General features: G+C 40.4%; 1 protein-coding gene across 1 annotated transcript in view; it reads left to right on the top strand.

Moving 5' to 3' along the window:
- Positions 1-6,425: 6,425 nt before the first annotated feature.
- The window catches only part of PPP1CB (protein phosphatase 1 catalytic subunit beta), a 31,098-nt gene continuing 11,991 nt past the window's right edge, over positions 6,426-25,532 (top strand). The window contains exons 1-4 of the mRNA XM_048297596.1: positions 6,426-6,736; positions 20,610-20,741; positions 24,103-24,333; positions 24,681-24,785. Of these exons, the coding sequence (XP_048153553.1) occupies positions 6,685-6,736; positions 20,610-20,741; positions 24,103-24,333; positions 24,681-24,785 (520 nt within the window). The 5' untranslated portion in view covers positions 6,426-6,684. The remainder of the gene's footprint in view (positions 6,737-20,609; positions 20,742-24,102; positions 24,334-24,680; positions 24,786-25,532) is intronic.

Raw genomic sequence — 25,532 nt, forward strand, 5'->3', positions numbered from 1 at the left:
CAGCCGGGCTGAGACATGTGTCTTTGGGAGGTGTGCTATACACCAGATCACCCAGAGCAACATGGGTTAAAGCTACTGCTTTCCAGAGAGCCAGAGGGAGTTGTTATTCATCTGGATCACTGCAGGCACCTGACTTTCAGTGCAATCCCACAGACACATCAGCACGGTGGCAAGGGTGGCAAATCACAGTGGGGAGGGAGAGCAGGAGCTTGGAATGACCACCTGCAGCCAGTGCTGCCACCAGGGAAAGCACAGTGTGGCCACCACGGCCATGTGTGTGTCTGCAGACCTGGGACACGCTTTTGGGAGACCGTGGTGTACAACCCCCAAACACAAATGACAGCTATGGCCTCCTCTGAATCAAGCCCATCCAGGCTTTGAGAGTAAGGCCAGGTTTTGCTGACTCAAGGCCTAAACCTGTCAGTGTGACTCACTGCTGTGGTCTCCCCATCTCCTGTTCTTCTGAGCCGTACTGTATGCAAGTGAACTATTTTTGGAACAACAGGGTTAAATTAGGTTACTTAATAGATAATAAAAATGCTGCATAATTTAATAGGAATGAGAAGTGTTTGTTACAATTGGGTAGAAGTCAAGCTGTCTGATATATTTTGATATCTAAATTTTACTTTAAATTTCTTTTTAGTTCTTCTGGAGTGTACTTTAAATATAGAGTGTCTCTGCTTCTTATGAGCAGATTAACGACTAAAATAAGTGTTCTTTCCTACCTAAAGATTAGCTATTTCCTTAATGTTTAGTTAGTTGTTCACACTGCTTTTTCAAAATTCAACCTCAAATTCCCCATTTGTATATAATTTCAGTTTCTGAACCTACATTTAAGTATCTGAATTTCTTTAAAAAGACAGAAGTACAGACAGGTTTTGTTTGGTCTTTTTTTAAAAATTTAAACTCTTTGAAGCTCTGCAGTTTCTATGTTAGTGAGTAAGCCATGGGATGAAGAGTTATAATTAAATAGTTATTTCTTTATAAAATAGGTCTTTCCAACAGCTTCTTTTTATTTCATTCTGAATCAAAGTAACCTCTTAGATCTCAGTCTGAAATACACATATCCATTTTGCAACATATTGCTAAATATCTCTAATTTACATAAGAAGCAACAGCAAAACGCCACGTACATTATGTTAGTTAAATTATTATTATTATGTAATTACATAATGGAGAAATAGCAAATTCAAACTCTCAAAATGCTGATCATGAAGTATATTAAATTATAGCATTGCCTCAACTGCAGGACAGGTGTGCTCGGTGGCACACCCTCCATCATGCAGACGATGGGATAAACTGGAGCACTGCACAACTCTTCTCCAGGAAACTGAAGGAGATAGTGCAGGCCTTTGCTGTCTCCTGATCCAGGACTAGAATCCCTTTAGGGCTTATGGCTGTAGGTCTAAGAAGAAGCAATACCTAGTGATTCACAGTAAATACATATTTCACAAAGTTGTCCAGAAAATGCTTTTGTGGGAAGGTTCCCCCTGAAATTGCAGGTAAAAAGCAATCCTTCCCAAGGCTGCTTTTACATGCAGCAGACAACAGGGAGTTAGTCAGCAGGGGCGGGTTTGGCTCAGGAACTTGTGCTGCATCCATCAGTGACTGTGATGTCCAAAGCTCCCGTAGGCTTGCCCTGCAAGGTGTGAGTACTCTTGAGCAAATCAGCCTCCCAGCAGTCCAACAGAACAGTTTACCTCTAAGAATCACACACTTGAATAATTCACTGGCTGGAAAACACTTTCAGATTGATAGATACCTTGTTACTACAGTCATGTTAAGCAATAACAACACAAATCAATAAAAATCATCAAATAATTAAGAATCTTCAGTCACTTAACACCCACTGCAACTGCCACTAGCAAGAGGTTTGAGGGCTGCTCATAAATCTCTTAGCACATTATAAATTGCCCACAGAGCACTCAGATGCCCCAGCTACGGTGATCTATGCTGCATACACTGCAATCCTGTCCCTGTGCTATTAACTGTAATGGTTTCACATTTAAAAACTGTGTCCTGGGAATATGGCTGAGGACACAGCACACTGGAGACACATTAACAAGAAGAGACGTGGACAGTCAGAGCATGCAGGAGACCAGACTGTGACTCACCACATAACCTGGAGGAACTTATTTACCTTCTCATTTTAAGTGTAACCCTCTGTGAGAAATGTGTGTCAAAATTTAATCACTTCATAGTCTGATTATTGATATTTAGAGAGCACTTGGAGATCCCTGGATATAGGTTTTGTCAATCTGTTTTTTCTGCCTTCAGAGCTTTCATTTCTTGTGTCAGGTCCCAGAGTTTAAAGGAGTTCTTTCTAACTCTCTGCATGCACTTTGTGAAACTGGCTGCTGGTGTCAAATGCCAGCATACTCACAGGGCGTAAACCATCTGGTTTTGCTGAAACTAAATATTCCCATGTTTGCCGAGGAAAATAGATGCAGACACTTTCAGTTCTTGCAGCTGTTTCTTCCTGGGAAACAGTAACAGAAGATTTTTTTCTCTCCAAAGCAGAGTAATAGTAAGCTTGATTGACATTCTGCAAACTGCAGATCTTGCAGGCCCAAATTATTTTCCTTGTTTTGCTTCAGAAGTCCATCCCCCTTCCTCACTTGGGGAGTAACGCCTCAGCAAGTGTTGTGTATTTCTCACAGTTTGTGGGCAGTAGGACAGGCTGTCAGGGGAATTGAAATTGTATCACATGCTAATAAACATAATTTAAAGAAAATAAAATAAGACAACCCTTCTCACACTTTTAAGTGTGACACAGAGAGATGAAGTAACCTGTTGATACATACCCATGGTTATGCCTCACCTTGTCCTTATTTTGCATGCAGCTCCCAGGAGGCTCTCTCCTGCCTTCCAGACTCTCTAACCCACCCGGGAGCTGTCAGAATAGGGCAGGGGAGGTGCTCTTTTTTAAAAAACAAGATTTCAATATAGGTCTTAGTATAGCTATTCTAATTTTTAAAACTGTTTCAGCATTGGTTCTTGACATAAACAATTTGTTTCCCGGGAACATCTAGACCTGCCCTGCCCTGCCTTTAAATATGCATAGAAAGCAATGATGGCATAACTACATTCACAGGAATCAAGGGTCAGTATTAATCTACAAAACCATCTTGTTCTTCAAAAAATCCTATTGCCAAAGCGTTTGTGTATCAATCAAAGACCTCATGATGTGTTTCAAACAAAAGCTGTATCAAGAGAGACAGAACAGCACTACGGGGCATTCACTGGACACAGACCCAGACTTGAGTCCCTGGGCCATTGGGTATTTAATTATTATACCAAGTGTTGCAGTTCCAAGCAGGGATACCAAGAGAACCAGTATGGATGTAGCAGTTCAGAGAAGAGTTCTTCACATCCTTGCCTCCAAATGCAATCCACTGGATACTTTGGGACTCTCCTCCTTAATTTCTCAGGAAGGTTGAGAAAGTCTTGGTTTTAGCTCAGTGTAGAAGAATGATTATTTTATTTGTACATCCTAAAAGATTATAACCAAAACCAGCTATTTACCCAGTTTTAGTGCAAATACTGAGAAACAAAAGAGGGTCATAAAGTACTACATGGTGGGATCTGTTAGTTTTTCTTCTTCTATCTCTTAATCTACACTTTTTGGGCAAAACAGGGATAATTTATCTGCAGATTTTGTTTATTTTGAGATTACCTTGATACAGTTTCTTGCCGTTTCTGACTAAAGAGACAGGATCTATAAATATTTGTAAACAAACTCTCCTAAGAAAATACACTGTCGATTTGGAGATTTGGATCACTAATTTCTGTTTCAAGCAAGAAGCTGGAAAAGGGCGCTGAGGAGGCAGCAGTGGTTTAGCTGTTGCCACTCAGGGAGGATATGCTCCTAATTACACACTGGAAAACTAACCACATGGCTCCTACTGGCCTCTCCCTCCCATCCACATAAGAGCTGCAGTTAGCCCTGAGTTACAGTTTGCCAACGTGATAAAGTACATTAGAAACGAGCAGTAGTGATGGGATAATGCTGTAAAATACTACCATGTACTGTCTACCCAGGTAACTGATGACACACCTAGGAGGGCAATGGTTTTTGAAAGTTACAATGACATCGTAAATAACATAAAAGTGTATGTAGTGCACTAAGTTTAAAATGCAGAGAGTAGCAAAAGTTCTGTCTGAACCAACATAAGGTTACCAGGAAAGAGTAGGTAACAGCAGAGATGCTGAGTCAGTGCTCTGTAGCTGGGGAAGCAACTCTCAAATTCGCAGTAGCCTAAGTGAGAACTCAGGTCTACACAGTCACAGTTTAGGGAATGACATTTGCTAACACATAGTTGTTTTGCCATTTTTCTTTGGAAATTTCTGTCTTTCAGATCTGACAGACTGAACAGAAGAGCAGTACAAATCAAAGGACCTTGAAACAGCATGCGGATAAGGAGAGGAAAGTTGACACAATGGGGTATTTAGGGTATTTACTGAGACCAAGTAGGGGAAGGTTAGGAGCAAAGCCATCTTGGTGGACATGAGAGGAATTTTCAAAATAACTGTAAGACAAGTTAGAAAGGTGAGCATTATTAATGAGATTTTGACAAAGCATCAGTCCAGTTCCCCCTTGTACTTGAATCACCAGTTAGCTGTCTTTGGCCTGTATCTGTGCATGGTACAATGCCAAAAATTACTGACCATCTACCCTTGACCAAAGAAAATGCATTCATTCCACATTAACTATTTCTTTCTGTATGGCAGAAGACAATGAGCCTCATTCTCTGATCTTTTAATTCTGTTTACTGTACTTGGATTATGCCAATGGGACACGTCAAGTTTTAACCCACTGAGGGAGAAACACACACATTTGTGTCCCTGCTCAAGCTACAAAGGAAGGGGGGTGCAAACTTTACAGGCTTATGCAGCACAGTGAGGTGACCTTCCACCCTCTTGACAACCCAGGTACAGCTGGGCAGTAACCGTCACCCAGCCACGTTCCCAATAAAACAAGGCACTGGCATAGAATCTACATGGAAAGAAGCGAGTTATTTTTTGCAGCTAGTTCTTTTTCATAGCACCTCTGCTTATTAAATTATTTTGTTGTTATGATATGCTGCTGAATTGTTTCTGGAACATGCTGACATGCCTAGTAAAAACAGTTGTTAGGGGATTAGGTTTTGCTCAGTGTACCTGAAAGTGTATCGTTCTGTGGCACTTGGGAAGATGTATTAATTATATTTTTATGCCACAGTGAAAGATAATTTCATATCCCCGTTTAATTGTCAATGCAGAATGTTCTGCGATAATGTATTATTATGTCTGAACCTGATGTTTTGATGGCTTAAAATAACCTTCAGGGCAGTTCGGTTGTGTGAAACAAAACTGGGACAATTCCTAAAAGCTCAAGAGGGACTGCAGATCTATTAGTTTTGGCAGCAATAAAGTAGTTGGGATAAGGATGAACTTTTAAAAAGTGGAATAATTATTTTTCCTAGTTTAATGAAAAATGAAACAAAAACATTTTAGGATCTTTTTATTTAGATTTCCACTACCACTAGCAGAATTTGAAAAACAAGAAAGGATAGCTGTATGTGCTTTTAGCAGGTGAGTTGAAGTTATATTTCCATATATCCTGCCCACCTGTGTAGGCATTTCAAAAGAGTGTTCTTTCACCTGACTGTCTGGACACCTAGCATCATCTGATACCTAATCATGGCCCCACCTTGTCCTAATTGCTTTTGTTTTGCTCATACTCATTTTCTTCTAATCAAGAGATAAAAAACTGGGTTTCGACATTATATAAGGTGGCAGGACTTTGCTGGCTTAGACGGACTGATGGAAAAATTCAAGTTCAAGCTCACAGAGATAAGTTTCTACATCAACGTCTATATTTTGGCATATAAAGGAGAGGTCTGTTTTTTCTAGAACATCTGCACTTTGTTACTTTGTCAACATACATGTATTTATCTGCTCTCCGAGTTCACAGTGGGCTTTCACCACCTACATTTTAAAGCACTTCTCTGTCCATCCAAGGCAAGCATCTGTTGACAGAACTATGTAAACATGTCTTCAGAGAGCTCATCTCAAAAAAAAAAAAAAAACAACTTCCAGAAATCACCAAAAAAGTACTCTTAGCAGGTCCAGCCGCAGTGAAACAGGACCCACGGAGTTTTCTCTGGCAACTGCATTAGAAGAGCACTCTAAAGAGCACGACTCGTCATTCCAGTTATGACAGATTTTTTTTTAATCTTTAATAAACGGCGAGATCTCACAGGTGCGGTGCCAGCAGGCGCAGGGGTGACCCTCGGGTGACGCGGAGGCTCCCGGCACTCGCTTTCCGGCGGCCCGCCCGAGGCCGCGGGCACACGCCGGGCGCACGGCGGGCACCGGGGCACGGCCGGGCCCGCTCCGCGCCTGCGCCGCCGAGCCCGCCGCGCCTGCGCGCTGCCGGGGCGCGTAGCGGCGGCGGCGGGCGAGGCGGCACATGCGCCCTGGCGGCTCCTGAGGAGGGGAGGAGGCGCGGGGAGGAGCGGTGGCTGCGTCCCCCCATTTAGCTGCGAGGGAGCGGGAGAAGCCGGGCGGCCGCCGGGGACCGCCGGAGGGGGGTGGGGGGAGCTACTGTCGCTGCGGCCGCCGCTCCCTGCTCCTCCTCCTCCGTGGAGCGCCCTCCACCCCGCCCTCTCCCCGCCCGGGACCGAGTCTGGTGGCCACAAAATGGCGGACGGGGAGCTGAACGTGGACAGCCTCATCACCCGGCTGCTGGAAGGTGAGCGGGGCGCCGCGGGGAGCCAGAGGGCACCGCCGCCGCTCCCCGCGGGAAGAGCCGGGGCTGCCGGTGCGGTGCGGGGCAAGCGGGGGCAGCTCCTTCCCTGCGCCGGCGGGGCCGGGGTGGCGGCCGGGAGCGGGCTCGGCGCGTCCCGCCGGTGCCCGGAGCCCCGGCCCTGCAGCCCCGCGGAGGGAGGAGGGGCTGGTGTGCGCGGGGGTGCCCGCCCTGTCTGGCTGCCTTCCTATTTAACAGCAAAAAAAAAAAAAAAGCCTCGTTTTCTATCTTCCCTTCTTCACCCCGCTGCAGCTGCCGGGCTGAGGGGCGAGCTGGGGACGCCTCGCTAGCTGAGCTCTTGAGCGGCCTTTTCACCCCCGCCCCTCCGGTCGGGTTGTAGTCACAGTCCTCCGTGTGTAAAATTACGTCTGCGAGCTGCGTTAGGTGTGGGGTTGTGTGTACGTGAGTGTCGGTGGGAGCAGAGGGATTTAGTGCGCTGACATTCCTCAGCGTGCCTACGGGGCAGTCTCCAGAAGTGGCTCTCGTGATGTAGGGTTTTGTGTGTATTAAATAGTGATTTTGCCCTTTAAAGTAACGAAGAAGCTGACTTATTGCCTGTTTTTGGAGAAGCTGGGGAATTACTGCTAGCGTTTTCCTTTTATTTAAGTTATGCCGTGAATGTTTAGTCTTCTTGGGCCTCTTCTCCCATTAGTCTTTCTTTCCACATTCAACAAATAGCTGGTATGCTGGAGGTGAGACGGGGGTACTTGCATGGGTATGCGCTCTTCATTTATTTGGTTGCTGTACTCCTTAGATAGTTGGGTCACATTGCAGAAGGCTTATAGAAAGGAATTTATGGAGCATGTATAGTTCGGGAAGTGAAACAAGTTTAGTAAGGCTGAGTTTTGTTCAGCCGAGTTACTACAAAGCAGCGGGTTTAGGGCTTTAAGGACTTGTTAGTAGCTTCTATCTCCTCTTTTTCGATGTGAAAATTATGAGCAGCAAAATTAGTATTTAAAAATATATAAAGTCTTTGAACAGTTGTGCTTATATTTGTGATTTAAGGTGTGTAGTGTAGTATGAAGAAACAGGTATCAGTTGAAGTTTCTCTTAGATTGCTAATGCAGATAAAACTCCCTTTTTCTGGATGTTGAAACCCAGATTAATAGGTAGGCTTTTAAGACTAAATAATAACCGAGTAAATGTTGACTTTTTAGGGCAGACTTTTTAGGGGGACATCAAGATACATATATATTTATGGTTCTGGGGTTTTTGAGACACTTTAAATAATATATCTGAAAGGTACTTGTTCCACAGTAGTGTAGTTATTTAAATATAGATAGCTTTAAGTGGAGGGGATTCTGCAGTGTTTTGGCATGCAACTTGTTGGATTGTTCTGTTCCCTCTTAAATATTACTCTGCTTTTTTTTTTTTCTGAAGACTTTTAAAGACTGTATGTGTTCCATACAGTTTATATACGCCATAAATACTTGTGTTGCAACTTTGTAGCTTTTTGGGTTATGATTCTTACCTTGTCTTTGAGCAGCCTGTGCTTTTTGTCTTCCATAGTGCTTTAACCGTTAGGGATGTATGTATGTACAACTTCTGAACCAAGCCTTGCTTATAATTTTTCTTTGCTGTTTTTAACTGAGCAGAGATTAGGAAGATTTTTAAGGGGAATGGGGTGTTTTCTCTCTTCTTGTCATCTTCTAACAGTAGAGGAGTGTGTTGTACAACTTCTTGTGTCTGAGACGTAATAGGTAATTCTTACAGGTTTTGTTTGAAAAAAATTGCAGCAATTAAAGGAACGCATTGTGTGTGGATTATTTTTCCTTTTTTACATCTTTTATTTGTTGCACTGCTGGCATATAGCATTCTAAGCTGTGGTTCAAACAGTAGTGTTCCACAATAAAGCTTTTTTCTTTTTTCTTTTTTTTTTTTTTCTTTTTTTTTTTTTTTTTTTTTTTGTACAATTGGCAGCTCACATTCTGGAGCTCATGCTGTGTTGCTTAGCTGACCTGTTCTGGTAAAGTGAGTATGAATCCCTCCCCACGCTGGTTGCGCAGAAAAATATCTGTTGACTGTTATCTCCAGTTAAATTGTTCGAAGCAAGTTGTTTGGCTCCATTACTCACACTTCAACTTTGACTTAAAAGGATAAGGAAACATGGCTTTTGTGGTGTAAATGTAAGCACAGTGAAATAATAAGAAGACGCTTTCATTAAATGTTGTCATGCAATATGTATTTAGTCCTTTTGGTTGCTTTAAGTGAAATGTATGGCTTTAAGTTTGAGTAACAGTCTACAATTGCCTCTAAGTGCCTGCTACGCATAATTTTTCAGAGGTAGCAAATACGTATCAAAAGCCACAGCAGCAGGAAACTTCACTGCTGTCATTGGGTTGCTGGGTGGTGACACCTGTTTCTAGCCTGTGATACTAACTGTCAGGAGATCTTGCTCCTACTTTAATAAGGTTACTCTAACTGTTTTTATCCTTATTACTTCTAGGTTATATGACACATTAACTTGCCTTTTGTTTGGAGTTACCTACTTGGATTTTCTTTCTTCATGTTTAATTGTGATTTTGTTTTGGGGGTTTTTTTTTGAGATACCAATATGAACTGGCCTACAGCTGGGCTGCTTGGGAGAATTCATCAAGAACATCTTCCCAGTCCTCAAGGAGTGTGCCTGTATGCTTATCTTGAATGTACACTTACTTACTTTGGAGATCTTTTGAGTCCTGAAAGACAGATTGATTAACTCTTGAGTTGAATTTGGGGAGTTTCGTAAAGACTTACTTGAACCAGAGTGTGATGCATGTTGATTGTCTTCTAGGACACTAGCTTTTAATTTCCATGTTCTTTTGCACATACCAAGTTCTTACCCTCTTTTCATTGGTTAAGTGGTGAATTTAGGAATGGTAAGAGCTCTTTTTGAATTCACTTTCTTTTGCAATGTCTAGTACTTTGTCACTAGTTAGTGATATATAAATAACCACTCTTTGGAGGAAAGTAAAACTCAAGTGTATACATAAAGTCTGAACATAGCAATGCTTTCTTTTGTTTTGTCTCTGTCTACCAGGTACTGTCTACCAGATTTAAAGTAATTCCTGTTGCTTTACTAGAAGAATGAGGGAGATGCTGGTGCTCTGACATGTCTGCCTCACTATCTTGGAGACACTTTGACTTTTATTGTCTGTCATGAGTCAATCTGCAAAGATTTACAGGTCATTCAAACACAGAATTCCACAGCTTTGCTAGAAGACTTCTAGAGTGATAAGTGACCATGAAAGTGAATAAGCCAAATTTGTTTAAAGAGTGTTTCCTTCTTGTACTGGTATTCAGAATCACGGGGTAGGTTTAGCTATGTTATGTTACAGTACGCAAAGATGATGGTCTTATTTTTGCTTCAGTGTGTGTACTTTTTTCGTGTTTTTATTTTTTCCTTCCTACCTTCCCAGCTATGCCATCTGGTGGATAGATTTTTTTCCCAGTCCATTCTAGCTGTGGATAGCACAGGAATATGCACACACAAGACTGCCATGAGTACGTCAGATGTGGAATACAGAATCATAAAATGGTTTGAGTTGGAAGGAGCCTGTAAAGGTCACCTAGTCCAGCCCCTCTCCAGTGAGAGGCACAGCTTCAACTAGATTAGGTTGCTCAGAGCCCTGTCCAGTGTGACCTTGAATGTTTCCAGGAATGGAGCATCCACCACCTCTCTGGGCAACCTGTTCAGTGTTTCATCACTGTCATAGTAAAAAAATTTCATCCTTATATCTAGTCTTAATATTTTTTTTTTTTTTCAGTATAAATCCAGTCCCCTTGTCCTATCACAACAAGCCCTACTAAAAAGTCTGTTCTCATCTTTCTTATAAGCCCTCTTTAAGTATTGGAAGGCTGTAATTCAAGAGTCTTCTTGAATAATACTCTCCAATGTGAACAGAGAAATTTTTTTCTCAATGTAGTTTTTTCTCTTGGACTCTGCAACTGAAATTGCTAGTTGTGTTTTGCCTAATCTAGAAATACTGTGTATCCCTATCTGGGATGTGCCCTGAAATTGGCAACAATGCTGAGCTAAATGGGTGCACTAGGTTCACATTTAAGCCAGATTCTGAGCTACTTTAAATTTAGTGATGTGTGGAAAAGATTGCCTCTATATCAAAGCAAGTATACTGGAATTGGTGTAACCTTGACTTGTAAAGAGTGCTGTGAATGGTGTTAAGTAAGACTTTCATATTTCTTTTAGGGTGTTGGGCTTCCTGTACTGTCTGTTTCTTAAAATTTCTGCATGTAAGGCAGCCCAGCTGGAATGAATCTCTGCTCTTTTAAATTTATAGGTGTCTGTCTTCGTAAACACTAGGGAGTTTACCATATGGAAGAGAGGCTGTATTTAGGGAAACCCAGACATAGAGTAACCTTAGGTACAAGATGGCTTTCTGCACTGAGGCTTCATTTATATTGCTGTGCAAACAAATTTGCCTTGTCTAGGCGAGACTCCTTGCTTGCCTAAATCTAGCTAACCTAATCAAAATTACAATTTGAATTAATCTGACTGAACTTAATGTGGATCTTTTCTAAAACAAAATTATTTTGGGTGAGACTGAGGGCTACTAGTTCTGATAGTACCAATGCACCAAGGAAGCTAGGAAGTACTTACCCAAGAAGACAATTGTCAGAGTACTAGTAGATGTAGAGAATGGTTATTGCTTCAATGTTCAGCTAAAAGGGTGATTTTTGTGATTGCCTTGGTGTTCTTACTGTGTCATGTGATGTCTTCTAAGAAAGCTGCAGGCTTCATTTTCTTGTGATTTCAGTGGCCTTACAGGTTGTGATAAACATAGAAATTTGAATGTAAGTTAACTTTTAAAATGAAAGTTAGATTTTAAATTCTTATGAAATAATTGAGATTTTTCCTTACTAGTTTTAAAGGGTATCGAGCATACTGGTCAAACATGCTATGGTCAATAACATATTTCTTATTTTGTTAGTGTCCTAACTAATTAATATATCCAGCCAGCCTGACGGTGTGGTATTATGATATGGTAGTAGTGCTTGCAGTTCCAGGCTCTGTAACTGATGCTGAAAAAGAGAGGCAGTTGTAGAGAAGAAAAATAGACATTATCGATCTCTTGCAAAACAGTGTAAACAAACCATGGTGATGAATCTTGAATAAACAAGAGTTATTACCTGGCTTGGTGTGAAATCACTGGATAATTTGTTACTAGAAAAAGAAAGAATAACTTTTAAAGGAGTTTCTTGCAAAGGATTTTTTTTAATATATATATTGTTAGTTTTTAAAGAGAGAAAGAAAATCGATGGTTTTGATGTTTTTCTAGGAGGGTAGGTATTGTATTAACCAGAGAGGAGGGACAGAAGAATTAAGTTTGTTTCTGGGTTTGTACAGCAGTGCAGATATCAGCTACTTCATCTTTAGCTTTAGAAGTGCATGACGAATTGAATGGTTGGCTTGAAAAAGTGCACTGGAGGCCAAGAGCCCAGCATCAGGCAATGTCTGCTGGGATTCTTTATTCTATCTGGCTATTTGGCCACTTGAAGGCTGCATGATTCAGTAACTGTTTCATTTAGATACTCTGCAGCACAGGTTTTACTTGAGTCGTTCAGTGTCCTGCTCACTGCGCAGCGAAATGATAGTGTAAAAGGAGAGAAACACTGTTCTAATTTAAGATAACTGTAACTATTAAGTATTAAAGTTGTCTTAAATGCTCAGTAGTTACCAAGAAAGGTAGGTATGTAACTTTTTTTTACAAGGGAGGAAAGCACCCTGCTAAACCTCAGACTGTGGAGAAGGCAGCATACTATATTTGGCTGTTACTCAGTAAGGTCAGATGCAGTACATAATGAAGGGGGATGTATAGGGGAATCTACTCTTAACTACGGCCTGAGGTGCCTCTAGATGTAACAGGTATCTGGTTTATAATTTGAACATTGAAATGAACCTTCTGTTGTGCGATTTGTCTTAGTACACGGCCTAGGACATCTTAGTTTCACAGCACCATCTTTTCTGTGTTTTTTGGGGGTTTGGGGGGGTGGGGGCTGGGGGAAGGTATTTTGTGTTTGTTTGGTTTTTTTTTTTTATACCAAGCTTGATACAAAGCTCTTTGTGTTTATATCCCATGTAACTGTATTGGTTAAGTACCAGAGACAGTGATGTTCAGAAGTTACACCAAGCTTTTTGTATCATAGCTTCAGTAACTTCTCTCTTTGGTACTTCTCAGAAGTTATGAAGTAACTTTGTAATTTACCTTTGCTTTCCTTGAATTTTAGGAATTTTATTAGTCCTGTTTTAGGGGAAAAGAAAGTCAGCCTTTGAGAAAGAAGCTAAAATTCTTTGTTTCATGAAATTTTTGCGCTAGGTTAGCTTTCCAAGTAGAGTAGGACAGGAATTGCTATCACTGTATAATACAGCTGTAGTGGTTTGGTCCAAGATACTCATTACTGTTTATCTGCTGTGAGATAAGAATTAGGAGAAATGCAAAGCAGGCACCAAACTTGAAAGAATATAAAGAAGTTTATTAACAGACCTAAAAGAAGGAAAAAAAAAATTATACCACCTTCAGAACTCTCCTCCTCCTCCACCTTCCTCCCTTCTCCCACTGACAATGTGAAAAGACAACCCTTAAGATATTCAGTCTGTTTACCACTGCCATAATAACCTTGTTCAGTCCATTTAGAAAGAAGTCTCTTCTTGCTCATGCTATGAAAACAGTATCACAACGAGACAGCTGCCCACTTCCAAATATTGTTCAGTCCGTTTAGGAAGAGGAGTCTCTCTGCCTGCATGAGTCCCTTCCCCCGACTTGCAGCTTGTTCAAGGTCACACACACACAGATAGCAATTGGTTTTCCCACGTTCGAGGGTCCACTCTTGAAGTTTTTTGGGGTACAATTTTAAGGTTGAGCCGTTCAGAAACAAAAACAGAGGCCCTTCTCCTTCCCTGGGAGCAAAGGGTCTTCCTCATCTTCATTGTTAGGACTATCTCTGGGAGCATCTCTAGGAACTGAGGTTTTCTCCTTTCCCATTTGGAGCAAAAGTCCTCATCAGGTTCATCTCTAGGGACTGAGGTTTTCTCCTTTCCCGTTTGGAGCAAAAGTCCTCATCTGGTCCATCTCTCCCTGTCCAAACTTCTCATGAAATTACAGCTGCGTCAGCATCTGCCTATCTCAGCGCAGGTGCTTTTGCTCATGAGCTGAACACTCCACCCCCCATATCTTCATGGAATTACAACGGGATACTCTGATATATCATAGCTTCACAACAGAATTTCAGCTTTAAGCATCTCCTCTCTCTCTTCCCTCAGGTTTTCAGCTCTTCACAGCAATAAAAAGGGTTAATCTCACCTCGGCCTTGCAGCTTTGCAGCTGGAATGTTGAATTTTTCTTATCGCAGTGGAGAGGGGGGAGAGCCGAGCCGCTCCAGCTGCCCACGGCAAGGCAGTGGGGGGGTTCCACGGTTGGAACAGGTCCATGGCTTCAGGATGGCCGTGGCCCGGCCTGGCCTGGCCCAAGCAGGGCCTGGCCGGGCCCGCTGGCCCCCACACGGGCCCTGCAGCCACCTGTCCCAGCGCCGGAAACGAGAGAGAGCTTGGAGGGGGAGTTTGCCTATTCTTAAATGTGGATCACAGAGGCGGTCACAACTTTAAGTGGCTTAGAGAATTGTCCATATTCAAACTGGCCAGCTGATAGGTTCTTTCAGTTCCCAGAGGAAGCTGTAAGCACCCCTTAGCAAGGACATCCCTTCCGGGACTATGCTTGCTAACCCATGACAACAGCATAGTGAGAGGCTTCTACCTTCTGTTTTGCTGGTTGCTTGAGTTTTAGGTTCAAGTGTACTTAAGCAAACAGTAAATGCAGAACATGTGATCTTGTCCTTCAACATTGAATTCAGCAATTCTTGGAACCATGTATGATGCGGAATGACTGGGACATCAGTTAGTTTATGGATCTTCTGTGTAAGGAAGCAGGTGGTCCATGAAAAGCTAAAGGAATGGGTAAAGGTTGGTGTAGGTACACTTGCATGTTTTCATGGGCTTACTGGGGCATCCCCTGAAGCAATTTTACATTCTGCTCCATGAGTATCAATTTTGCTGGATAGTATGTATTTTAAGAATGTAAATTCAAGTTTGGGTAGAACAACGCCACTTCATTGCTAGGGGTTTGTTTTTTTTTTCCCATTAAAGGCTTGGGCTGTCTCTTACTCTGCAGTGAATTTGTGTTTGATGTTAAATAAGCCTGCTAAAATGAGTTCACAGGCAATTGCTGTTCTTCAGCAAAATACTTAATGTCAAGGTCATCTGGTGAAGGCAATTTTAGAAAGACTTTAAGGTTACTTGGATATAAAAGCACAGTTTTTCAGGAAAAGTAACTCCCTAGAAGACTGATTGTTTTATTTTTAGTGGGAAATTTGGGTGATGTATGGTAGGAAGGGTACAGGGCTTTGCTGGGTACACTGCAGAAGAGCTGTGTATTCAGCAATATGTTCCTGCTGAATTGAGCAAAGCTCTAACGGGTTCATTTATATTATTGTTGTCCACCAGTGTAACTCGTGAATGAGAGCCATTCTAAGCTTAGTTCTGTCACAGCAGTTCTGAAAGTTTAAAACTTGTGTTGCTGGCTTAACTCTGTTTAGCTGCAAGGTAGGGAGTGGCCGCTTCTGGATGGCAGCTGAACAAGTTAAATAACAGAAGATATTTTGAGGGAGTAGAAGTTTTGCTTTCAAAATTGAGAGCTGCTTTTAAAACCCAGTATAGGATTCCTGATTTAAGCTCACAAAAGTATGTAATTTGGATGTTAAAAATACTGAGAGCAGATAACTTCAGAACGTGCTTCCAAAATCAGTGTGAGAACTGCTTGTTTTTTTTCCCAAGTCATAGGTAATGCCACCTTTAACTTCCAAATCTGTTCTGCTCCTACTACTGGCAGGCTGTTCAACATTTGCCAAATACTCCAAAGTACTTTTAAGTACAAAGAAAAAAAGTTAAATGTTGGAACTGTTAATCACCAACGATTACACATGCCACAGAATGGGGGGGGAGTGTAAGCTCAAGGGAATTGCTTGTGCGCAATTTGTAAAATTGCATGCTTGCAATCTTGTGTTGTAGTTTGGGGTTGTTTTTTTTTTTTTAGATCTGCTCTGGCAAAATAGATTCCTAAAGCCATGATTTCAGAAATAAGCTTGACTGCAGGTACTGTGAAAAGAAGCAGAACCAGCTGCTTATTCTTTCACTAGCCCCAGCTCAAGTTCACAGAGGATGTAGTCTTCAACTTGGGGAACTGTTTAGATTACACTTTTGATTTGTTGTGTCTTTGTTCTAGAAAGAAAATATCAGTTCACTGATGCAGTTTACTGTGTGGCTACTGTGTGGCCACATAAATGCCTGTCTGCAAAAAAAAAGGAGAGTATAGAGAAAGGAGAGTGCTTATTAGCAGTAATGCTGACCCAATTCTTTATGATACTAGGGAGGAGTCTCTGGGTTTTTATGTTATGGTAGAATTGTCAGTGTTACGTCTAGTAGGCGGGGTGCTGCAATCTTGGAGACCAACACCATGTAAATGCTTAGGGTAGCTGTGCATACCACAGCTGACTTAGTAATTGAAGAAACTACTAGTGATGGCACAAAATGAGCAACTTAGTTGCTTAGAGAGAGGCACACCAGAAGCTGTATGACAGAACAGGTTAAATAGATTTTTTTCCATTTCATGAAAGGCTATGGAAAGAAGCGATGTAAGTGGCACTTCCAACAGCCTATTTTTGACCCACTTTCCTTTTTCTTTCCAGTATTGGCTTACATAATCTACTACTCTCTGGCATGAGTTTGGAGGGATTAAAAAAAATATGTTCTTTTTTGTCGAAGTTTTTCTTACCTGCAGCTGTGCAGCTCATGTCTTAGATTGCTAATTACTGTTACTGGACTTCTTAAGGTTGCTTACAAAAGATTGTGTAGATGCAGAGATTATTCTAGTATCAATTATAGCAGCTTTTGGATGACTATAGGATCTGTTGTGCTAAAATAAGTCTCAGTATTCAATGCATATATTTGCTTTTATTTCTTTTAATTCCTTGCTATGTCACTCTGCTTGAAGCTCACTTCAGGAAAGGCTTGTTCTGTCAAAGCACTATGCACATGTTTTTGTGTATTTCAACAGGAATTGCTGTCCCTACTGTCCATATCAAAAGGCTAATTTATGTAAATCAAAGCTTGTTTACAGCATCTGCATTTTAGATTAAAGAGAATTAATTTACCTTAAATGTTGATACGGTATTTCTGCTCTGGGTAACTGTCAGCCGTTAAAAATGGTGGTTTTCCAAATGTTGTTAAAGGCTTTTTGTGAGCTCCAGATTTTGCAATGTGTGAAGCTATGACTTGAGTGGTTAGCTATAGTAATTTGTAAATGAGTATGAAAAACATCTCTTACACTCTTGATCTGGTTCTTAGAACCTCCCCTTCAATCTGTTCTTGGGGATTTGGCTTTTGAAAAACTAAATGCAGTGTTGTTTACAGTACATACAAGGCTCAGTTTAGTCAGGGGAACTTGAACAAAATTCTAGTTGTAATGTAAGCTGCTGAAATAAGTGCTTAGTCGTACTTGTACCACAGCTGTGGCACATCTGTTCCAGATGACTACTTGGCAAACCTTTCAGTGTCTTTGTGAATCCAGTGAAGTGCTGAGGCTTTCAGGGTCACAGGAGCCTCTCATTTTTCAATATGTAGTACCCTTTTTGCTGATCAGTGAACTGTGGGAGAAAACTGCTTTTATCTTAACTAGTATTGATGATTATTCGTCATGAAGCCCCAGGTTTTGTATTACTTCAAATGTAACTGAACTTATGTGTTTTCTCTGGGGCTGAGGACTGTTTGGGTGGAGAGTGCCTTGGCAAAGGTGCGAGGGCTCAGATCTGCACCCTTCCCAAAGGATGGAAGTGACTGATCATCAGGTGTGTGTTGCCTCCTCTTCTGAGAGTGATACACCTGTCAGAGTTGTAGAAGTGTCTCTTAGCCTGGAAAATCTGAAGTGAGGTAATAAGTTACTTGGTTGATTTGTCTGTTGAGGACTTGCAGCATTTAGGGCTTTACTGTTAGAAGTAAAGAGCTAGCATCAAGGCACTGACTGGCGGTTAATTATGAAGTCAGGAGCTGCATGTTCACTGTGTCTTCTCATGAAAAAATCCAGCACCACTCAAAGCATCAATCCTATAAAGCAAATGTTCCAAGTTTAAACCTCCATGTGAGTTTCAAAGGGAGCTAAAGGCTGGTGTTGTAAGAAATATTGACTGGATCCAAGTTATTTTAAGTATTTTGGGTGCCCTACATGAACTGTTACCTCAATTTTGATCTCAATGCTTAGTCTGGTGCTGCTTCTGGTAACATTGATGTTGTACATAGCGGGCTTTCCCAGGTTTGAGTTCCAAAACTAGAGTGGATATAATAAGTGTGCAGTTCCACTTCTTAGTTTTGATCTGTATGAAATGGCATAATTCTGGTGTTGGAAAACATAATGAAAGTAGTTAAATACAGAAGAGAATGTCATTGTTTATGGTTAAAAGAATCCACTGTCTGTAGTGGGAAGACATGACTGGAAAGCTGGTTGTGCTCCATGGCTCTTTGGTGTGACTTTTTTGCAAGCTATGGGTCTAAAATAGAGCAATTGTTTAATTAAAATTATAGCCATTGTAATATGAAGACTCTGCTTGTTCAGGTGGGAGCTTATGTATAAAGGCAGTTCATTGTGCCTATTAAAAGGAGTTTCAGGTCTCCGAAGGGGATCGTTATAAGCTATTGGAACGTAAGCGTTTGAAATGAAGTTCATTGGAACATTTTGGTACCTCACAAATTGGATCGTCACGTCCTGTACAAAGCTGTCAAGCTTGAGTTTTCTGGGGTTTTTTGCTAGTAATGGGGCTGAAGATGTGCCTGTAAGAACATTGCTCGGATGTTTGAGGTGTGATGAAATGGAAGCCTGTAGGCATATATTGCTTGCAAGCCACCTTGATTATTTCTGACTTTGTATTCTTCTAATATGTAACTCAACATCTTAATGCATGAAAAATAACAACATGAAAAGTGTTACTAAAACGCTGTTTGTTTTCTCAAGTGTAGTTGAAATCTTAATTAGCAAGAGCAATGTGACTTACCATGTGTTAACTATCACCTGGTAGTGATTCAGAGCTTCACTGAAAGAAGTCCCATATGCCTCAGCCTTTTTCTTGTGAGGTTCTAATGAGCTAAGCATTTCCAATATATCCTCAACTTCAGGTAGACTGTTCTTTCTGCTGCTTTGGCACTCAGACTAGCTGTCCCAGGATCTAATTTCACATCTCTTCCCTGCTTTTGAAAACCACTATTCAGTTCTGCCTTTTCACACATCCCCATGACTACTTCCTAACTTCTGTTTAATGCATGTCTGGTGTTTATTAAAAATAAATATTTATAGCACTGTGTTGGCCTGGTCACATGTGCACTTACACTGGGACAAGTATGCAGTGATAACCAGAGCAGAGCTTTTTGAGCTTAACACTTTGGACTGTAGTACTAGGTGACCTAGGACAAACCATTTTCCCTCCTATCCTTTCTTCCTCATTGCACAATGTAGATAATGCTACATGTAATTATAGTGATCTCCTATATAAAGTAGGTTTTCTAGGAACTAAGCAGAAATAAAAGGAAAAGGTTGTGTTAATTTAAAAAAGAAGTTGCAAGCTTACTCTTCTGTTTTGGAGAGAATAAGTAGGTGACCTAGGAATTTGCTGTGCATGAAAAACTAGTTTTTGCTCTTCTGTTCACAAATTTATTAGACTAACTGAAGTTGCAGCTAAAATTTTTATGGAGTAGTGTCTTACTGTGCTTGAATTTGAAAGCATTTGGATTCGAGCTGCGGAAGTTTCATACTACTTTCCCTTGTAGGTACTACCATGGTTTAATGCTGAATGTTCTTTTCATCTAAAACAGATGGCAGGACAGGATGTTCGCCTGTGGTAGACAGCAATAGATTCTGGCTTATTACTTTGAACTCTGAAGTTTGGTTTATGCTGAGATGCAAGACTGAACTGGATCGGCCGAAGTGAAGACACATTTGTTCTATTTTGCTGCCTCATTAAAGACACATTAAAGCCTCTGACAGAGGAATCATACAGATACTTGTAGAAAGAAGCAGCTGCAGATAAACTTGCCAGAGGATGTTGGTTGGAGTGCAGTGACATGAGAATGCTTTTGAAAACTTATGCTAAATATAGGTCTTGAGTACCTGACTTACAGGTTTTGTGAATTCAATTTCATTCTAATTAGAATGTCCTTGGCTGTAAAGGTTTCAGTTATTTAAGAGCCATTATATATGAAAGTTTCATATGTAGTTTTAGTGTGATGCTCCTGAAAGCAGCTGAAAGTGTAAACATAATCATGCCTATGATTTTTTCTTTGTATTTAACTAGTCCTGTTGAACTTAACAGTCCTAAAGAAGTTTACCTTGTGCTAATGCAGAAATGTTTTCAGGTTTTCCGTTCTCAAGATTTTTCTTGAGAATTTTGTGAATTTCTTGAGTATTTTGTGAATACTCTAGCATAAAAGGGATTGTTAAATTAAATACTTCTTAGAATTGCTATTTATACAGATATGGACAAAAGCACAGCTTAAATTGTTCTCTTCTGAGAACCTGGATGCATAAAGATCTTTAAGCACAGATTACACAGTATCAGAGATTAATTTTACAATTCATTGGACAGCATAATTCCAAGGTATTTGGTACGTATGTGGAATGTGATGCTGGCTTTTTGTCAAATACAGGTTTTATGTACAGATCATCTGCATTTAGCTATTGCTGTATATCTGTGTGGTAGTTACCTTGAACTGTTAAATATCTCATTTCAGTACGAGGATGTCGTCCTGGGAAGATTGTTCAGATGACCGAAGCAGAAGTTCGGGGCTTGTGCATAAAATCACGGGAAATATTTCTTAGCCAGCCTATTCTTCTGGAACTAGAGGCACCTCTGAAAATTTGTGGTATGTAAACTTGATATGTATGTGTTTTATGTAGGTGTTTTAATCTAGTTCTATGGTCGGGGGATTGGAAGAATACTGAGACAGGCAAATGATCTTGAGATTAGAGGGAGGTCTTCAAAATCTTGAATATAGTTTTCAATTTAGATTGGATTAAGTGAGGAAAAGGCAGCTAGCACTTGGTAGATTGCTGATGCTCTTCACACTATTCTGGAGCAAGTTTCCTTGACAGTAAGGGCTGCTTGTGCCCTCATGTAGTACAAATTTTGCAACCTGTCCCTTGCTTGCACAGAGCTGCTGCTCTTCTGATCACTATTTCAGAAAGCAGTTAGGTGCTTTTAAAAAACTCAAATGTTGCATGTTGCAGTTGCTCACTTCAAAGCATCAACAAAACAAAGGCCTTGTGAAATGAAACACTTAAAAAATTGAAAGCGTTGTTAGTCTTTCAATTGGGAGAGTAAAACAGAATGGAGACTATTAAATTAGGTTTAGTTACCATGTAACAAATTCCTTGTGCTTCACAAGTTTTAGCAAACATCAGTATTACTAAGAAACACAAAACTAAAACATGGGTGTTTTTTACCTTGCTAAGCCTTTATAAGATGCTAGACTTCTTCCGAAGTACACTGTAACTACAAGCTTGTAGAAAATGTTGAAAAAGTGTTGTAAATACCAGACTGTAATCATCCTTCAACTTGCTTGTTAACAATAGGCAATGTCTTCGAAAGCTTAGTATTCCTTGAATTAGACTTGTTAAAGTGTCATAATATTAAAGGGGAAACATTCTTTGTATTCGTTACTTCTTACATCCTCAAACATAGATTAGCTTCTTCCTGGCAGATGCAATGTCTGCAATGTTTCTTACATTAAGAGAGGATATTACCAATTAAAAAAACCAAAACCCAAAATAAAACAGCAAAACCCACAAACAAACCACTAATGGCAAAGTCATTTTTAAATGACTAATTGCTTGGTAGGGTGGGGAGGAAAAACCAGCCCAGCTAGCCTAATGACATAAAGTTGAAGGTAAAGTGCAGCTTTATCACATTGTGTTTTCTTTAGACTTTTCACTGTAGTATAGTCTTATTGTATTCCTAGATGAAGAAAACATGGAAACTCAGGTAGATTGTACATAAGTCAAGGACTGCAAAGAATAATCGGCCTACTTCAAAGTTAGCTTTTCCTCATCTGCTTAAATGGAGGCAATTGAAAGCATTGTTAGGTGTGCAATAATAGGGTAGCCAATGCACAGTTAAATAGGGCATTTGTTATCTTTAAATCGGATTCCAAACACAGTGAAAGCACCAGGAAGTGTCAGGTGCATCTAAATTTAATATTAGAACAATTGTCAAAGCTGCATTTCGATAAAAGTGAAAGAAAGATGATTGCTTTCACCAAAAGCAAAAGATGCAGCTGGTACTGCTTTGAACTATTATTTTAGTGTGTTCAGGCAATGCCTGAGGAACCATTATAGGATTGTCTTGTCTTACAATCAAGTCAGTTCAAAATAAGCTCTACATCTTCAATTGGCTGTGTTTTAATGTAAGATGAAAGGTGCTCTTATGTAAATGTCCATTTTAAAATAGATGTGGTTTTTAACGTAAGTCTTTATATCTGGCAGACTTCAACTTCTGCTCACACGAAGCTGTATTTTAAAATGCTAAGTGCCTTGAATGGAATGGTAAATGCCTTGGTCCCTTTATAAAATCGTTTCTGTAAAATGTTTTTACCCATTAAGTGTATTTGTCCCTTTGGTGCACGTGTGTAACTGAAAGTAGTTATAGACAACACAATGATAGTATTTTCTGTAGTGTGTTTACTTGGTAGTTAATTCTGTTAGTGCTGGAGTCTGGGGATTTGATAACATGGTTCTGGAACCCTAGACTCAGCATAGAAATGATTCGTTGAGGAGTCTTCTGGTTTTGTCAGGCTGTGACCTGGAGACTTCTAAGTATCAATTAGAATACGAATCATTCTTGTTGCAACATATGTTTGAAAAAGATTTTAGACAGTGAAGCTTCAAGTTGTCTGAAATTGAGTAGTAGATATTGATCACCTTCATTAGAAGAAAATTGGAAAGTGATTCTTCTCCCCAAGTGAGAAATAGTTATGGAAGAGTGCTGCCTAAAGGAAGAAGTACTGCATTTTTCATGGAAAGTTTAAAGGAATGTAATATAGCATGTATTCTTCTTACCACTGTATGCTTTAAGAATTGAACCAGGGAGCATACAGGTTTGGGAACCTTTTTTTTTTTTTTTTTTTTTTTAGGGTGAAAAAAGTTGTGTGGGTTGTTCTTTTTCCTCTTTTGAGGCCATAGTAGCTCGTGCTCTACTGGAAAATAACTCTGGTGAGCAAAGTCAAGATTTTGCCACTGAACTAGCAGCAATAGTGAAAATACATTTATGTAGTGCTTAGTGTAGAGTACCAGGAGGTACTGAATCTAAATAGCATACAGCTTGTACTGAAGGCTTTTGGCATATCTGTTTTGCATCCAGTCACTCTGGTAATGAGTTTTCCAGTCAGCTGGAATATGCTGCATGTGTGCTGCAAGTTACTGTAGAGCCACTTTTGCATCTTCACCCGTGGGGACAGCTCATGGATAGTTTAGCTTTGGCTGCTCTGATGTGATACACTGTGGTGGTATAATTGCCACACAGAGCTGTTCTGTGGAAAGCCTAGTTAATTTTAAAGCTGGAAGTGTGAAGAGTAGCATGACAGGTATTTTTCCTAAGAACAAGCTGTAGGGTTGAGTATCTTGTAAGGGATGGCAGTCTTTGAGTCTCTGTATTGCTTGTTATGTGCGTCAAAGGAAGATTTAGCCTAAATGCTGGGGGATGGGATTCTTAGTACAGCACTGTTATGGGAATTGACCTTTGAAGTAAGTGTGCTTTGCCATCACAATGTTCAGTTTCTCTCCAGTCTGTTTGAATTCTTTCTGATCTGTTTTTGCAGTAAATAATGTGACTTTTTCCTGATACAGTTGCTTCCTGGTCATATACCTGTTCAATTAGAGGTTTTTTTTCTAACTTTGTTTTAATTTATACAAGTTAAGGCTTGGTTAGAAAGCTTATGCTTTATTGTAAAGACTTCTGTAGCTTTTGGGTTTCAGATTGACTTCATACCTGACATAGCAGTTCTGCAGATATGGCAAGTTATTTATATCCTGTGAGTACTTCAGCTTTTTAATGCTAGCATGGTTCTTACCTTTGTGATGCATATTGCCACTTTTTGAAGGTAATATTAGTGCCTTTTTTAAGATCACTGTTCACTGAATAAAAACTTAACTAGCTGGCTTAAGTTCTTGACTTGTGTAAGTCTTTATGTTGTTGCACTAATCTTCAGTACACATTTTGTTTTTATTCAGGTGATATCCATGGTCAGTATACAGACTTGCTTCGATTATTTGAATATGGAGGATTCCCACCAGAAGCTAATTATCTTTTCCTTGGAGATTATGTAGACAGAGGCAAACAGTCTCTGGAAACGATTTGCCTATTACTGGCATATAAAATCAAGTACCCGGAAAACTTCTTTCTCCTAAGAGGAAATCATGAGTGTGCGAGCATCAATCGAATCTATGGATTTTATGATGAATGTAAGAAAAATACTATTTTTGAAAGACTGTAACAGACTAATACTGTGTTTTGGAAACACTTGTAGTAGTGACTCTTGTATTGCAAGAGTTTCAATATTCTGTGAACCTGCTTTGAAACTTTCTAAAAATACTTTCCAGCCAAGGTTAAAGTCACTCTGGAGCATTACTGTTTTTTCTTCTACTGTCCTTGAAATGCTGTTGTAAGAGATTGAGACCTAAGTATGCTAACAGAAATAAAACCCTATGAAGACAGTTTGCTAACATTTTTGTTCAGGCTGTGATATGTATTACAGGTTGGCTTTAAAAAAACAGCTTTCTCTTCCTAATGTCACACACTGTTCTCGTAGGCAAGCGGAGGTTTAACATTAAGCTGTGGAAGACCTTCACAGACTGTTTTAACTGTCTGCCTATTGCAGCCATTGTGGATGAGAAGATCTTCTGTTGTCATGGAGGTAAGCTAATGGCTTCTTTTAAAGGCTGTGTCTCAACTGATTTTGGGTTAATGCTATACCAAAATGGAGTGTGGCTGTGCATACGTGATATTTAGCTGGAGATATTTAACCTTGTATTGTCTGTAAAGGTCACGCTTTTCTGTGCGCTTGTCAGTAGACAGGTGTCATTCTTAATGATACACGTGGCCCTCTTGTGCCTGAGGGGAAGTGCATCTGTAAGCATTCCCTCAGTGTATCTCTCTGAAGGATACTTAATGATAGAATTATTGCCTAATTTGCCACATGAGCTGTTACTGTATATCAGTGCAGCCTTAGCTAACACTAGCATCCCCAGCAGTGAAGAATGGCTTTCACAAGTAACCTTGGCTCTCTACTTTTGGGTCTATACTTTTGGCCTGTTTTCACAACACTTCCGTGGAGGGGACCTCTGAGGTTACACAGTCAAGCCTGCAGCCTGAAGCAAGACATTTGTTAACATTGGAATGGACATGGCTTGCATGGACTCCATAAAGCCTTTGCTGCTAGACAGTCTGCATTCCATGGGTACCTGTCCCAGTGCTGCTCTGTTCTTGTACTGAAAAAAGTGTTTGATGTTGATCTGACTGAGGGCTGTGACTTGTCTGAATACTGGAACTTAGTTGGGCTCTCTTCTTTGTAGAACAGGCCTCCCCATGATTTTACAGGCAGTGATGCTTAACTGGTTTTCAGAAGCTTGCAGTGTCAAACAGTTGTCAAGAATTTGAAATT

The sequence above is a fragment of the Corvus hawaiiensis genome, chromosome 3 (genome assembly GCF_020740725.1).
Source record: "Corvus hawaiiensis isolate bCorHaw1 chromosome 3, bCorHaw1.pri.cur, whole genome shotgun sequence".
In the NCBI taxonomy this organism is placed as follows: domain Eukaryota; kingdom Metazoa; phylum Chordata; class Aves; order Passeriformes; family Corvidae; genus Corvus; species Corvus hawaiiensis.